This window comes from Triturus cristatus, chromosome 5_1 (genome assembly GCF_964204655.1).
Source record: "Triturus cristatus chromosome 5_1, aTriCri1.1, whole genome shotgun sequence".
Classification (NCBI taxonomy): Eukaryota; Metazoa; Chordata; class Amphibia; order Caudata; family Salamandridae; genus Triturus; species Triturus cristatus.
Window position 1 is genome coordinate 140230675 of NC_140587.1, and position 16707 is coordinate 140247381.

General features: G+C 45.0%; 1 protein-coding gene across 28 annotated transcripts in view; it reads left to right on the forward strand.

Moving 5' to 3' along the window:
- Positions 1-16707, forward strand: part of SCRIB (scribble planar cell polarity protein) — a 792600-nt gene that overhangs the window by 237306 nt on the left and 538587 nt on the right. For all 28 annotated transcript variants that reach the window (XM_085604619.1, XM_085604607.1, XM_085604621.1 and 25 more), the window contains exons 3-5: positions 4464-4542; positions 10035-10124; positions 11591-11647. In XM_085604619.1, the coding sequence (XP_085460745.1) occupies positions 4464-4542; positions 10035-10124; positions 11591-11647 (226 nt within the window). The remainder of the gene's footprint in view (positions 1-4463; positions 4543-10034; positions 10125-11590; positions 11648-16707) is intronic.

Below are 16707 nucleotides of genomic sequence, written 5' to 3' on the forward strand. Positions count from 1 at the left end.
TACCGATTTTTTTCCATGTATACATTTTCCCAAAATAATTGCTATATACCCGGTACATAATAAAAAAACCATTGCAAGACGCTGCTCAATTATTGGCTCTGGATTCGTCGGGTTCTTGGTGAACCTACAAGTCCTATATATCCCCATAACCAGAAAGGTCCAGCGAATGTAACGGTATATTGCTTTCAAACAGCTGTCATAATTAGAAGTTGTTACAGGTGAAAACGGCGACACAAATGGCTTTTTTTTTCAACTAACTTTCAATTTTTCTTATATTTAACTGTTAGTTTCTATGAAGAAATCTTGAAGGATCTACACTAATGACCCCTTGCTGAATTCAGAATTTTGTCTACTTTTCTAAAATGTTTAGCTTTCCATGATCCATTATTGCTTTCATACCCATTTCTATCATTAACTGGAAGGAGGTTGAAAGCTCAAAAAATAGCACAAATCGGCTATGGCCCAGAAAAATGCCAAAACTGTGTTTTTAAAAAAAAAAGTGGTTTTCTGACAAGTCTGCTTGTCCCTGAAAGCTGGGTAGATGGTGATTTCAGCACCACAACCCCTTTTGTGATACCATTTGCAGGGAAAAAACCAGATGCTTTCATCTGTACCCCTTTTTTCCCCATTTTTCCCCAAAAAAACAAATTGTTGCTATATTTTGGCTAATTTCTGGGTTCCCTCCAGGGGAATCCACAAACCCTGGGTACCTTTAGAATCCCTATGATGTTGGGGAAAAAAAGGATGCAAATTTCACGTGGATACCTCGTGGTCAAAAAGTTAGAGGCCTAAGTGCGAATGTAAGAAAGTGACTCTCTATATACTGTCCCCAAATAGGTGCAGGGTGTACAGAGCCCACAGTCCCCAGAGGTTTTGCAGAGGCTAAAGTTAGATATAACCTTACTCTCTAAAGTGGTAACTTGGTCGAGCAGTAAGGCAGTATCGGAGGACAGTGTAAAGCATTTGTTGTACACACTCAGTCAGCAAATGGTCTCACACTCAAGGACTGAACTCTAGGCCAATGGTTTGTTTATAAAAACATATCTTTTATTTTAGAACCCCAAGTAGGTATCAAAATATACTTTCTCAGAATGAGATGCTTTAGTTAAATACTTGCAATAGGCAATAGACTTTTGAATGCAATTGTTACAGTTGTTGCACTAGGCAACACAATTTCAAACACAATTATAACATTGAGCTCAATGGGAACTTGTAAGTAAATGCAATTGATTACTTTTGGATTACTTTTCTTACCACAGGACTGGATCCTAGATTCAGTCCTGGGACATTTCCTGGAAACAGGGGAGTAAAAACGTTTATGATTTTTAAGGAATATTATTTTATTTTAAAAGTTGACGCTTAGAAACTTTTTCACATAGAAACACCTATGTTACCCTACGGAAGAAATTAACTTAGCAGCTAAGTAGGGTTATCGTTACTTTTTCTTACTCCGTGCTGGATCCTGGATTCAGCACTGGTGCATCTCCTGTAAACAGTTGAAAGAATACGTTTTTGTTATACAGGTGATTTTTAAGGAATATTTGTTGGTTTCAAAAATCGACACTTGGAAGAATTTCTGGCAAAAACCAGGCAATGTTATCCTATGGAGGAAAATCAAGGTATCGGTAAGTACAGTTGTAATTACTTTTCAGGGTCAGTCCTGGGCACCAAGATCAAGCACTGGGATCTCCCCTGGTAACAGGTGAGTAATTTCGTGGTTTTTGAGGTTGCTGACCACTGGAGGAGCAGGAGCATGTTCGATGGCCGACAGGCCTGTAGGGCTGGGCCGAGTCAGTTGGTGTCGTTCTCTTGTTAGCAGCTGCACTGTAGGTCGTCTTTCTTCTTGTTCTTCATGCTTGTTTCGGATTCGGGATCTGAGGAAGGAAGGTTCAGGGTGCCCCTAAATACTAACTCTAGGGGCGTTACAGGTAGGATAATGGCAGGGACCAATGGGTCCCTTCCCTTGAGTGGGTACACCCCCTATCCTGCCACTCTCCTGTGGGAGGGGGGCAGTAGCCTAGTCCTGATTGGGCAGGGCTCCCCAACTTCAAGATGGCGAGAGCCCGGGGTCGTGCTTCACCTGGCCTCCCCCACCTGAGGGGTGGGGTTGGCAGAGGCTGGCACTCCCACTTTTCTCTCTTGGGTTTCTCACCAGTCTTCCCACCAGAGTGGGGGTCAGAACCGGTGGGGGCCAGTTGCTCAGTACAGCAAGTGGCCTCGGGAAGCTCATAAAGGCGGCATGCCTTTGAAGCTTCCCCTGCCCATCCTGGGGGAGGAGACCTAGCACCTCGCCCAGGATGTGCATTGTTGCAGACCCACTAGCGGATGGCTCTCTACCTAGGGGTCCAGCAACATGTCTGCTGGGTGGCAGTCTAGGCAGCCTCACAGGCAGGGCGCTGGTTGTTGGATAGTTTCAGGGGGCATCTCTAAGATGCCCTCTGTCGTGCATTTTACACGTGTGGGTTTAATGTGCTGAGAAGTTTGATACCAAACTTCTCAGTCTTCAGTGTAGCCATCATGGTGCTGTGGAGTTCGTGATGACGACCTCCCAGCACCATATACTCTTAATGGCAACACTGCACCTACAGGGCCCAGGAATGGACCTGGGCACTGTAGGGGTACAGGGCTCATGCCCTTGTACCATCAACACTGGCATAAGTGCACCCAGCTAGAGGGGTGACAGGTATGCCAGGGCAGTGGGTTTGTGGGCATGGCACACAGGGTTGTGTGCCATGCGGACTCTCTGTTTTGTTCTGCACCAAGACACTCAGCCTGCAAAGGCAGTGTGTGTGTGTGTCAGGGCACAGAACCCCCTAGGGGTGGCACAATGTGTTGCAGCCCATAGGGGTCTTCTCTGGTCACAGGGCCCTGGGTACCTAGGGTACCATTTACCAGGGGCTGACACGTGGCCAGAGATGCCAATTGGGTTTAGGGTTCAACACAGTTTTAGGGAAGGAACACAGGCCCTGGGCACCTGATTGGCAGGAGCCCAGGGGACACCAAGTCAAAGGGCATCAGTAGTCTGGCAACAAAATAAAAGAAGGGGGGGAGGTTTACTGCAACAGAAACCCACTTTCTCACAGCGAACTACCGCAGATAGCCAGAAAAAGGCTTTGCACAGGTGGGGAGAAGGCCTAGCAGCAAAGGGGTTAAACCTCACCATACTGTAACTGCAAATCAATTAAATGGCACCTAGCAGCTATATATTATGAAGTAGATGGGTAAGGCTGCTCCAAACAAGCAAGTATATGTTATGAGGCGTGCGCAGAAGCATAAATAAGGCAAGACATACAATACAAGGATCAAAACAAGTCTTCAGCTGGAAGCACCAAACCTTCAAGCATCTTTGGTGCGAAAGCAATCCTGTACTCCCGCTGCAACTAGTTTATACAACACCCGCCCGACACAGGACACTACCTAGACTCCTCACCTTCAGACAATACAGATGAACACTGATCTTTTTGGACCTTCTGTTGACTAAATGTGCGTTTAACATACTCGCTCACTTGTGTATATTGTATTCCTGCATCATTTCAGTTAAACCGCTCATGCTATCCCTCTCATCTTGACTTAAGCCAACATTTCTTTCAGTGTTGTACGATTGTATTTTTATATGTAAGGCACATTAATACCTTTCAGGTACAGCAGGCACTAAAGAAAGATGAATAGTTGTGTGTTAACCACAGGTACTGAACCACGGGTTGTCCATAAACCCGTGTGTGTTCCCAGTGATACACAGGTGGTGTTGCAGATATTTTTGATACGATATTGAAGGAACCAGTGTTAGGCTCAGTAACTGGTGTCAAGCATGGATTTCTCTGGTCTCTACCTTCTGTCTCCTATTTTTAATCTCTGTTGATTCTCCCTTGGTACTTTGAAGAAAGTTTGTATTTGATACTAAGTGCTATAACACCGATATAGCATATTTGTGGCCACCTAGACCACTTGAAAGCTCCCAGGAAAATGGGAACTTAGTGTTCTGGTACAACAGCAGCATCCAGTTCTCTGTATGATTTATTTGGCATTATTTTTAAGTTGCCTCATAACACACCATCCTCTTCTGTGGTGAACAAAACATCCTTTTTGCCTTAAGTTTGGTGCTCAAAAGTAGCCTCTCTAACGGAATTGTGCAAACTTACTTATCCCTTTTCTCCCTTCTTTCTGAAAGATTGCTGTGGGTCGCTATAAATCCGAGCATTGACTTGTAAAAAAGCACAATCCGTTGCTTTCTTGAGGTTATTTATCCCAGATTACCAACATCTCCTGCACGGAACAATGTTTCTCCTTCTTCCACTTTATCTGGAGATACTCATTTATAGCAGCCGTTAGTTCCCATGAAGTGCTCCCTTTGCCCATCCTCAGGATGATTCTCAAATACCAAAACCTGTCTGTCTGCTGAGCCCCACACATTTGTCTCTGGGCTATAGTTTTCGAAATGTAATTCTTATTGACTTTGTTTTCAGACATTCCAGAAATTCCAGAAAGCATCCGGTTCTGCAAGTCCTTGGAGATCGCAGACTTCAGCGGCAATCCTCTGGCCAGGTAAGACTTCATTCCATGGGGAGGTGCAGCCAAGCCGGGCCTCTTTTCTGATCAGGTTCAATGTTGTTGGGAAGTATCAGCTCTTTTTAAGTAACTTCTCTTATGTCCATTTTAGGAAGTCTTGAGTTGGACTTCTCAGAGGTCGGACGAGGATGTGTTGGTACCTTCTTTAGAAGCCCGTGGCCAGAATTCTAGATTTATGAAATGTCATAGAAGTTATCCATTATCTGAGTTTGTCTACTCTGAGCTTAACCCCCAGGTCAGAAAGTCGTCTTGCCACACTGTCCAGGGCCGTTGGTTGGGAGGTGGTTACTATTCATCTCGTTTCCACACCTCGGGCCGCTCCTGTGCTTTTCATGTGTTTGGGAAGTGTCCTCCAGACTGTGGGCAATGTTCCGGTCTGTCACCCCGGAAGGAAATACTTCTCCATGCTGGTTGTACTGGTTTAAAGGGAAAAATCTATTTCAGTTGTCGCTTTTCTACATTATGACCCCAGCTTATCGGAGTAAGATTCCATCATGGGTTATTTTGTTTTTCAATTATTTAATTAGTTTAATATACCTACCTGCATAGTTGTTTTTGAGAAATATGTTAATCCTTTAAATTAATTATCATTTGAATTAAAATGTGTAAAATATCCACATTTTTACAAAAAATCTTGCTTAATAAATTGCAGCAATGTAAAATTGTAATAACTTAAAAAAGGAAATGCAGTAATAGAAATCTTAATGCTCTTCGGATTCCTCTTTATTCCTTTCCCAAGTATGTTCCTGACACGCATTAAATAAATACCACATCCAAATTAATTTTTTATGTAAATTGAATCAATAGTAATGCTTTTTTGACTGTTTTGCAATGTTTTAGTAATTTGCTAAATATATTTTATTAACACTGTGCGGCAGAAGAAACCTTTTACATGTCATTTTTACTGTGCAACTCTGGGCAATAGCTTGCTTAATCTCCACAACGGCCCCCACAGCGCTAGGATGCCTGGCTTCACCTTGGGGGTGCCCAGGAGTGGACATCTCACGGGAAAACCAGGAAGGGTTCCACAGCGGTATGAATACAGCGCTACGAGACCCCTGGGTAGAAGTTCGCTATACAAGTACAAATACATTTACAACACAGCATGTCCCACATCCCATCAAGACTATCTAGCTACAAACTTTGTCTGACCTTGGAGCCTGCTTAACCAGGATCATGTGCCTCCATTTCTCTTACCTTCTCAGTCCGGATTCGAAGGTGCTGAACCTTCTAGGGTCTCGGCATGCCCTGCTCTCACATATAACAGATATCATGGGTCGGCTGCAAGCAGCAGCTTGTAGACTTCCTCAGATTCCAGGGCAGGTTGTGGGCATTTGCTATCCTCCGACAGATTTCAGCACTGATTCTGACTCTTGATTTGTGGGTAAGTTGCTGTTTTTATTTCAGTTAAGGACTGCTGTGATCTTTCCGACTATGCTATATTAAAAAATTCATCACCTTGGCCCTCCAGAGCAGCACTCTGCTTCCTGCGTCAGCTCTACAAAGGAAGGGGTGGAGCATGCGCTCACTGGTCATAGAAATGTGTATTCCATTGGAGACTGTAGACTTTCAGAGTGGGGTTTCAACTGTTTTCAGACACCCCAAAGTGCAAGACTGAGGGAGAGGCTTCAGAAATGTTAATCATTTGGGTGCTGTGCCACACACCTGTTTTCTCCGAGTAAATCTGCAAGCAGAGCTGGCAAACTGCATAACTTGTTTTGGACAGCCAAGCAGGGATATATCCTGGCAGGAGGCATATGTGGATTACCTTAACTTTCCCAGACATGTTTCAGGACTCTGGAAGTTACATAATGTCTGTCCAACAACGGCAGTATGGAGGTGAACCTCCTATCTTATGCTAGGTAGGATAATATCCACCTAGATACAACACACACCTCTCATGACAGGCCACAGCTCCTCACATGCATACAGGAGAAGCTGAAGGGCACCTGTTATGAGAGAAGGTACCAATTTATCTATACATATGTTGCAAATGGACTACTTAGGTACAGGTAACAAAAGCCCTTGCAGAACTCCCACCAAACATCAATTTTACCACAGAGAGGCATTAGTCACCCTCCACTGTGTGTGATTACACATTGAGTGCACCGCTACTCCAGCACATTTGTGCTGTCTTGGAGAAGTAATGCACACAAATTCAGTGTCTAGTTCTAGGTCATTAAATGGTAACCCACGTTCCTTATTTCTGCTGGTTCAGTTTGTGTTTTCTTGAAATTTAGGTTAAAGTTTTCAGTTGTTGAGAAAACACTGGGGCTCTTGGATGTGTGCCCTCTTTGCTGTGCACCAGAAGAAAGTGCCTTACTTAATCTGTGGTCGTTGCCCCCTGTAGGAAAGTGCTCCTTTTTGACATGGCCAGGGCCACTTTTTCAACTGGCAGTGCACTGGGTTCCTGCTAACCAGATCCCCTGTGCTAAATCTCTTTTCCAAAACTGTACAATTGGTCCCCCAATTGGCAAATCCTTTAGCACCCTTTATAAGCACTTAGTTAATGGTACCAGGGCCCTGAGGTACTAAAGAGGACCCCCCAAGGGCAGCAGCACGAATTGTGCCCCCCCTAAGGGACCCCTCACCAACCTCATGCAGGGCTGCTATCACAGGCTGCATGTTTTGGTGCAGACAAAAGTGAAAACATGACCTGACACACATCCCTGTGTGCCAGCCCACCAATAATGCATGTGGTACTTGAGTCACTCCTTCACCAGGCCTGACAGCCCTAACAGGGTGCTTGGTATTAAATGTGAGGGCATTCCTGAATGAGCAGAACTGCTCCTCTGCTGGTCAGTTCCATTACTGCAAGTGCAAGTGAACAGGGAAGTCATTTTAGAACATATGCTGGACACTTGTGAAAATGAGTCACCAGCTACATGATAGCTTCACAGAAAATAGGGATGTTTGGTATTGAACATCGCATATTGATAAACCCACATTGAATACAGTGTTGGCTGTACCAATGCATGCACACAGAGGGCACCTTAGAGGTGACCCTTGAAACCCTACCAGCTTCTGGGATGCTCGCTGACTGGTTTCTGCTAGCCTGCCACCTGAGACACTGTTCTGACTTCCTATGGTGAGGGCCTTTTGATCTCGGGAGACCCAGAACAAAAGCCTGTCTGGGAATGGGGTGTCACAGCCACTCCCACAGGATGACCTGCTGATTAGCCTTCCTAGGCTGGCAAACTTTAGAGAATTTCTGCCTTTGAAATGCAAATCTGGCTCCCCTCACAGGAGAGGAAGCCGGCCCCTTTGTCCAGGGCTCACTTGGCACTGGACAGGCGGTAAAATTAGCTTGTTAGGTAGGCGTGCCATCCCAAGGTTAGTACCTCCCCTAGGGTGGGCTAAACTGAGGTGGCCACGACTTTTCTGAAGCTGCCATATTTGTGATGGCATACTTAGGAACTCTGGGACAGGGCTATGCCCACTTCCCACAGGAAGTTGTCATATAGGGGCTGTAGTGACCCCAAGGGTCAGTAGCCCATTGGGTACTACCCTGTACTACCCCTAATGCCCCTAATTCAGTTTTTAGGGGAGCCCCTGGCACCAAAAAAACAGATCCTGCTGACCTGAAAGACAGAAGGACGTGAAGTCACCTCCTGGAAGAACAAAAGATCCAGCAACTGACTTGGTACCAACCCTGCCGGCCTGCCTGCTGCCTTTGCCTATTGCACCAAAAGTTGATTTTCCAGCAGCTGCTGAGTCCCCAAAGCCCCTGAGACCTGCCAGCACTTTACCCAGAAACCCAGACTTCCCGAGAAGCAGCGGACCTGCATCATGCAGACATCCAAAGACCCCTGGAAGGACTCTGACTGCAGAAACCCAACGCTTAAAGACACTACTGTACCAGTCGCTCCAAGCCAACAGTGTCAGCGTGCTCCCCCAGAGACCGAGCCCAGTGTGGTGACAAGTGACACTTCTCGTGGACTCCCCAATGCCATCTGCAGGCTCTGCCCGCTGGCCTCCTCTACCGCGACTGCTCCTGATAAAAAAAACCTGTGCCTTGCGACACCTCTACACCCATCACCCGTGGGTCGCGAAAAAGAGGACGAACGGTGTCCCTACGTCCCATAGCATTGTGAGACCTGAGCCCCCCTGTTGGTTCATCCCGACTGGCCTCAAAGTCCAAAGCTGCAGCCTCTTTACGTGAAGACCGATCCCCATAGAGTAACATTAGGCACCTAGCGCTGTTGTGCACCTCTTTACCCGGCCGTCCTCATGCCGCTGTTGGTGTTCTGCTGGTGCTTACTTGGACCTTGTCCATCCCTCATCTTAACTCCTGGAGACTGGTCCCGTAAGTTGCTGTATTATAACCGAGTGCCGCATTGACTTTCCCTCCCGAAGGATAACATTGCAGCTTCCAGAAAGTGCAATGTCAACTTTTTGAACTCTAAAATATTTGTATTAAAAAAACGTACTTACCTGAACGAATTGTTTCTGGTGCCAATGCATATATAAAGATACTGGTTATTTTTTATATATTGGTGTGGATCTCCTTCTTGAGTCGTCTGTCTCACTTATTGACTATTGTGTGCCTTTCCAGATGTCTTGCACTCCTCTGTGATAAGCCTAAGGCGTTTCGACCATACTACCACCTAAAAGAGCACCTTGGGATTGCCATAGCAAGCTCCTGTCCACTCATAAGGCAACCCCTGGTCTCTTTAACACAGTAGATCTAATTTTGATATATCATCTAAAGAGCAATCTTACTGCACCCCTTTATAGTAACCTTTCCTAGTCACTGGCTAGAGGTGTCATCACAGCTGTCGAGGCCACACCCTAAGGCAGTGAGTGGCTGTTTCCCAGTAGTGACACCCAGCACCTCTGACCTATTGTAGCACCCTAGGGCGAGGAAAGTATAGTTGCCTTAAGGGCCCAGGAGCGGAGTTGCATTTTTTGGTAACCCTTCAAACCAAGGAGTGCCGACTTTAGAAGAGAGTTGCATTGTAAAGGCCTCCTGAAGATTATTTGTGCTGTGATTTTTCCTATCTGTTGACCTGCCATTTTCACAGAGGTCTCTGGTGTTCGAGTTTTAATGCTCGATAAGCGTGTGTGCCACCAGTTTTAAAGGTGGTGTTTCGATTCTAGAGTATCATCAGCTATCCCTTATTTTTGTATTTTTTTTAGTTAGAGGTCTGTTGGTCTTTAATTGTTAGGTAACATACCCAAATTCACCTTCATTTACCTGTATTTTATATGTGGCTTCACCTCATTGACCCATCAAACTGGTGTAAGCTGAAATCCGTATTTTCAAACGTTTATGCAAGAGGCAATGCATCAACCAATCAACTGTGTTTACCCATGACGCCACAGCCTTGCTCGGGCACACCCAACAATAAAAAACACGTGTTACATCATCAAGTCTGAGTAGCTGATTACATTTAGACCATCTTTTCTTTGGTTGGGCAGTAGATGGTTGGTTTATAGTTTTAATTTCTATCTGATTTTGGTTGCAGATTGCCGGACGGGTTCACACAACTACGCAGCTTGGCGCACCTTGCACTTAATGACGTCTCACTACAAGCCTTACCCAGTGACATTGGAAAGTAAGTTTTTCTGTGCCCTATGCTCCGTAAACTTAGATGATGATTGATGAACTCTTTCTAGTAGGTGCTTTATAATGGAGGGGTACTATGACTTATCTGAGCGTTGGTACCAACACAGCATTGAATCAGATTTCTGCAGCCACTGTCAACTGTTAAAGCGCATAAGGGCTTCATTGAAGAATTTGCAGAGACTGTACGGTTGAGTGTAGCACAACATCCAGCTGTAATGTCTAAAAGTGGTTCTGGCTTTACTGTTGAATTTCAACAATATTAAGTTGTGATTAAAACAATTAGCAAGAAATGCAGTACCTCGTATATTGTGCTCTGTTCCGATTTTATTGTTTTTAAGGGCTCCGTTAGAAGCAAATAAAAAAGGATACCACCATAGTATTACTGCATTTTTGCAAATGCAGCTTAAGAGTAAAAATATGCTGAACCTGATTTTGTCAATTATTGCCCTCAATTCAGTTACTGTGTCACTGTAAATAGGACCTGTTGTGTAAATGGCAGAAATTGAAAACACCCTGAAAAGTGTGCCAGGTGTTAATTTCTGCCATGTCGGTGATGTCTCTTGGGAGGCATAGATTGACTGCTTGCCAAAGGGCCAACTATTGTCAGTGGCTCCCATCATCCTATGATGGGTCGGTCTCATTTATGTAGCTCACCGTGCATGAAAAAGCTCTCATTACAGATGGTTAACTTCAGATCTTTAAAAAGAGCAACAGTTTTTTAAGGATTCCAAAACCAATGGTGAGTGTTCAGCTGTTTAGTACTTTGCAGCCTCCAGCCGCATACCCTTTTGATTAGTTTAAATCTTGGATAGACATTTACCATCGGGCAGTATAGTTAAAGGCTCCTGATGTAAAGACTAGACCTGGGGAACCTGAGCTCGGTGACGCATGCTCAAGAATGAATGTGAAAAAAGGAAACCCAACTAACATGGTTGGTTCGTGTTAATTGGCATAGCAGGGGTATACTGTAGTGGTATCTGCCTCATTGGTGGCACCTGCTCTTATGATGGCTATCTGAAGTCTGAGTTCACCTTTTGCCATGCATTTTCTGCGTGTAGTGAGAACTTTGTTGAAAACTTGCTCTGCTTGACTACCAACCATTCATTGTCTTGTTGTTGCCACTCTGTTTCTTGTCTGACCTACATGTGCCTATACGCGAATCAGTTGTCTCATCACCTCTGTCTCTCTGATTCCTAGGGCTGAGACCTTCCTTTTCCCTAGTAACCTATAAGTGTTGTGCACAGTGAGCTGGTAGAGAGTGGTACCTTTTTAACAGTCTCACGATTAACCATTTTTTCTGTAGCCCCTCTCTTAACATCTGTAGATGTTGTTGAAGCAAATGCATCAGTGCTTTGTAGGGAAGGATTGCCCGGGCCTGCTTTCTCTGTATTGTCTTGGTTAAGTGGCAGTGTCACTAAACGTTCGTGTAACTTCTGTCTCTGCTTTCCTTGCTAGCCTGGCAAACCTGGTGACCCTTGAGCTGCGGGAGAACCTGCTGAAGCTGCTCCCTGCGTGAGTACTTGGGGACTTGCATTTCCGCTCCTGATGGGTTAACAAAATGTAGCTTAATCAAAGCTATGTGGTGAAACCCCTTCATCAGTCCTGCATGCAGTGTTTTCTGTCATTGACTTTCACACTTTTGCTCATGATGTTTGTAGATATTGCACAATCCACTGCCTCATCCCACTGAACAAAAAAATGTTAATCAGTCCTCTAACCCGTGAATTCACCTTTACTGTGATGCCTTAACAATTCTTCTTATTGCAGTTGTGCTCAGATATCAAATACTTTTACATTCAAATATCCATTCAGAAAGAATCACATTGGTAGAGTGAAATCTGTGATATAAACCTGTGGCTGTTTAGTCTCTTGCCCTTTCAGGATGTCCCTATGTATGATTAACGTATTCCTCTAAAGCTAAAATACACTTTCAGGTCTCTTACATGGACATCATTAATGGGTTTCAGACTCCAAGGATTTCCTAAAAAAGTTCTCCTTTCAGAGGAGTTATCTGTAGCATTTGCTGAAGAGGAGAGATAGGAACTCAATGCTTCTGCTCCTTGCAGAAAAGAGCAATGAAGTAAGCTACTCTGTGGCATAATAGCTGAAGGCAAGGAGATCTGTAACGTCCCCGCATATTAAAAGTGAAGCCCTATGTTTAAGCAGTCACCTTTCTGTCACATTCCGACTGCCTGTGAGATTTTGAAGTTATTTATTGTCAGACTTACTGAATTTTAGCATGCACTTCTGTGATTTTATTTCAGGGTTTCAAAATGTTTGTTACTGTAAGAAATTGTGTTACCAGTCAAAGGGGGGAGGGGGGGGGGGGGGGGACCGGACCTACCCAAGCAACAACCACAATTCTTTTCAGGGTGAAACACAAGCAAACTCCAAATTAACCTGTGCTCAACCCGCTGATACCTTGGCAGAAAAATAGTCAGGCTTAACTTGGAGGCAATGTATAAAGTATTTTTGCAGCATTTCAAACCATTATAAAGCCAAAACACAGCAGAAGAAAAATCCCACACCAATTTAGAAAAATAGAGTAAAATATAATTATTTTAGAACAAAACGACAAATTCAATCAGTAAAACCGAAAGAGATCCAATTTTAAAAGATTTAAGTGAAAATAGTGCCTAAAAGCACATAGTCCAAACTGTAGTTATCTGGACATGTTGGTCACAATTTCAGGCCAGCCACGATGTAGCGCGGGCCGGATACAGGGACCAAGTTAGGCCTGCTGAACAAAGTACCTTAAATGCTGGTTGCAGAGCGTTGCAAGAACCTGCATTGAGAATACGTCATGCAGTGGTGGTCCGATGAGCTGCGGGTGGCGATACAAGGCCCTGCATTAAGGATGCCTCACCCAGTGGCGATTTTGTTGGAGCCATCAACAGGGCTAGCGATTTGAGGTCCTTAGTTTAGGATGCCGTAGATGGAGGCTTGCGATGCAGAGTCATGCAGCAGCGGTTCCGATGAGCTGCAGCTGTGATGGGAGGTCCTGTGTCAGGGATGCGTCATGCAGCGGCGGTTCTGATGTGGGGCTACGAGGAGATGTGCTGTGCTGCATCAGTTCTGCCCAAAAGACCCCAGCTGGGCTGGCGGAACACCTGCAGGCCCACGTTCAACAGTCCTGGAGTGGGGTGGCACCACTTCATGTGGGGGCGGGGGGGGGCAAGTCTCACAGCAGACAGAACCCAGATGCTGGGTTCAAGATGGCTGGAGCTTTTTCTGTCCCTGAGGCACCGATCAAAGGCCAGCCAGTTACCCTTGAAGTCACTCTGGTGGTCCTGGGTTCAAGATGCAGGTCCGGTCCTTCTCACTTGGGTAGCAGAGCAGCCCAGCAATCCTTCTGAATCTTCCACTGGTCCAGAGATGTACTGAAACGTTTTATCTGTGAGCCCAATATTTATACCTGGTGCCAGCTTCAAGGTAGGAGAAGGTTCTGGTGGTTTCCACCACCAGAGGTGTTTAGAATTTCCTGCCTCCCTTCGGTGGCCCCAGGGGGTCTGGGAGCACATAAGACTACAGCCCCAGTATTTACAGAGCCCTGTTCCATGTAAGAGGCAAAGTGTCGCTTTTCCCTTAAATTTGTCTCGGTCTTTATTCCTTGCACTTGATAAACACCTGGCAATTGCCATTTGTATTTTTAGAATGCATTTTGACCTAGACAATCCCCAGGTGTCTGTGGACGTTGGCATTAAAGCATTGCCTTTGTATTAAGATGGGACATGAGATGATTGTAGGTTCTTGCATGAAACTGAGCCTGCACTGAATGGGAGGCGTGGTTGGAAGAGTACAGATTTAAGAGAGCATGGAGTTTAAGTATTAATATATGAAGAGTATTATAATCCCTTTCCCTTGGGTAGGTAGCCTTTCTCTCAGGATGCTTTTGACAGAAACAGAATGGCTTTCAGTTGACATTTGTTTGGATTCTGCCATTAATTCTGCTACTAAATAAGTAGCATTGATGGTCTGCCTTTAACAAATATCAATAAAGTTTTATAACCTTTCTCTTCTGTGGAAGCCTTTGCCACTCTGGATGTTGCTAATGTCAGATCTATGTCCAAGTTGGATCTTCCTCTTGCATTTTTAGCATATTGATTGAGAAGCCAGGCCTGTAACGGAGAAAAGCTGATCTTTTATGGTTACTTTCCTGCTTGAGGTCCATGCATTTGACACATTCCAATTTTGCAAAGTCTTTATCGCTGATGCGCTTGGCACTACCCCTTACAATTATAAATGGCCTCAAACATAGCAGGAGTGGGGTTTCCAGCATTGCACTGGCTCCTTACTCATTCGCCACCTGACCAGTTGTTAGAATTCTGCCTGTTGTGTGACCCATGGCTTTTATTTCTCCCGGATGGCTGACAATTTCACATGCAACTGGGAAAGAACAATCTGGATGAAGCATAACCGATTTGAAATCAAGCCCTAATCGAGATTATTGTGGCACGTAGCCCACCTGTCTGAAACATTCCCTTTCATAGTGTCTCAAGAACTGGTCACAAGATACTCCCTAACGCAATGGGTCAAACCTGAGGTTTTGGTTCTGCCTAGTTCTTTCGACTCCCCCCCCCCCCCCCCCAATCACAGCACATCACAACCCTAAATTTCAACTCATGATAATGAGGAGTGCTGCTACTTAGGACAAAACTGTGGTGCAAACTTACCAGATCTGGGAATCTAACGCAATAGGTTTTCTGATCTATGCACAAGCATGCAGAAAAGAAATCCAAAAATTTGAAGGGTCAAAAAAAAGGAAAAGACTATGCCTAAACCTCATGAGGTGGAATTGCATCAACCACCTGTAAAAAGCTCCACTGGATGTCAGTGGAGAAAATGATCATATCTACAATTCTTTATATTGGACACAAATCCTTTTCTGGAAAGGCCATGAATGTGTGTTTGCCCAGCACCTACTCCATCTGAATACAGCAAGCATCGTACTTGCCAAGCCCACCCCAAGTTCAACCTCAAACTATACAACAGTTATTCCATCCAGAGTCAGTGGGCAGAATTCAGGAACCCCAAGGATCTTCATCCGATGATTGTGTCCCGACTACCATTGGCCAAACATCCCTTGAAACACACTTTTAAAGGAACCTTTTGAAGCTCGCTTATCCACTATGGGCTGTGCTACCTTTCTGGTTTGAAAAATTGGATGTCTTACTGTGCACAGGAATATGTGGAGTCCTCAATGTTAGGAATTGCTGGCTTGCACATGTTCGCTTAAGGTTCTATAATAATAAATGTTATGAAAAATTCCTGAAACCTACATATTTCAAAACCACGAGGAGGTGCGGGACTGGCCAGGCTCTGTTCTTGGGCCTGCTTTCTCAAATTCATGCAGGGATTTCTGATTTAAATTTTCTGAAAGTCTCTACTAAGAAATGCCAGTTAAACATGCTGACAGCCTACATGCTGATTGTCAATGCCCTGTTCTTCATTACATTAGAAACTGGAATGTTTTGCAAGGAGCTCTTGGGACAGATATAGACACTGTGGAATAGGTTAATAGAGTATGTTGAATCTGTGCCATCTCAGTGGACGGGGGTCCCCTTGAGCTGGATCCCTTAGTGGACGGGGGTCCCCTTGAGCTGGATCCCTTAGTGGTCGGGGATCCCCATGAGCTGGATCCCTTAGTGGATGGGGATCCCCATGAGCTGGATCCCTTAGTGGACGGGTGTCCTTTTGGACTGGATCCCTTAGTGGACGGGTGTCCTTTTGGACTGGATCCCTTAGTGGAAGGGTGTCCTTTTGGACTGGATCCCTTAGTGGACGGGTGTCCTTTTGGACTGGATCCCTTAGTGGACGGGTGTCCTTTTGGACTGGATCCCTTAGTGGACAGGGGTCCTCTTGTATGCAATCCAATCATGCAGTGAACACATGTCCCGTTTGGCTGCATCCCACTGTAGACCCTTGGTAGTGGATGCACTGTAGGAAGCTGGATTTGTATATGGTATGCCAACAGATGGTAATGCCGTGCACAGAGTCCAGGGTTTCCCAAAAAGTGTACAGGGCTCAATGTAAAACGCCCAAAGTGCTCTATTAGTGGTAGTGTGGGTGAGCAGCCTTAGGCCTAACAGAGGAGTGCAAGACTTTTACTTGACAACATTGACCAATAATGGGCACACGACTCAAAAAGGAGATCCGCACCAATTTTATAAAAAAAAGCTTTGTATTTTATTTTAAGACCAAGATCTTTGCAATAAGGTCAGTAAGTTACTAACTATAAATACTTTTCAATTTAAAAAGTCGACAGAGTGCAGTATCTGAGCAGTTCAATGTTATCCTATGGAGGAAAACAATAATGCGGTGTAACAGTTACGTACAATACTTAAAACTCCAGTCTTCAGGACCAAAGGTCCGCAAGGGGCAAGTGTCAGGTGAGTACCAAAACTGCAATTTCAGCTTCGGGCGCCAATGCTTTTCACTGAGGATTCTGCTTTTGACAAACAGGTTGCTGGCGTTGCACCAGAGATTGCAGGAGGGAGACCAATGACAGCAGAGTTAAGTAGAGATGTAGAGGGTCGTAGGGGCACCATCGATTCAGCTCACCAAGGCGCAAG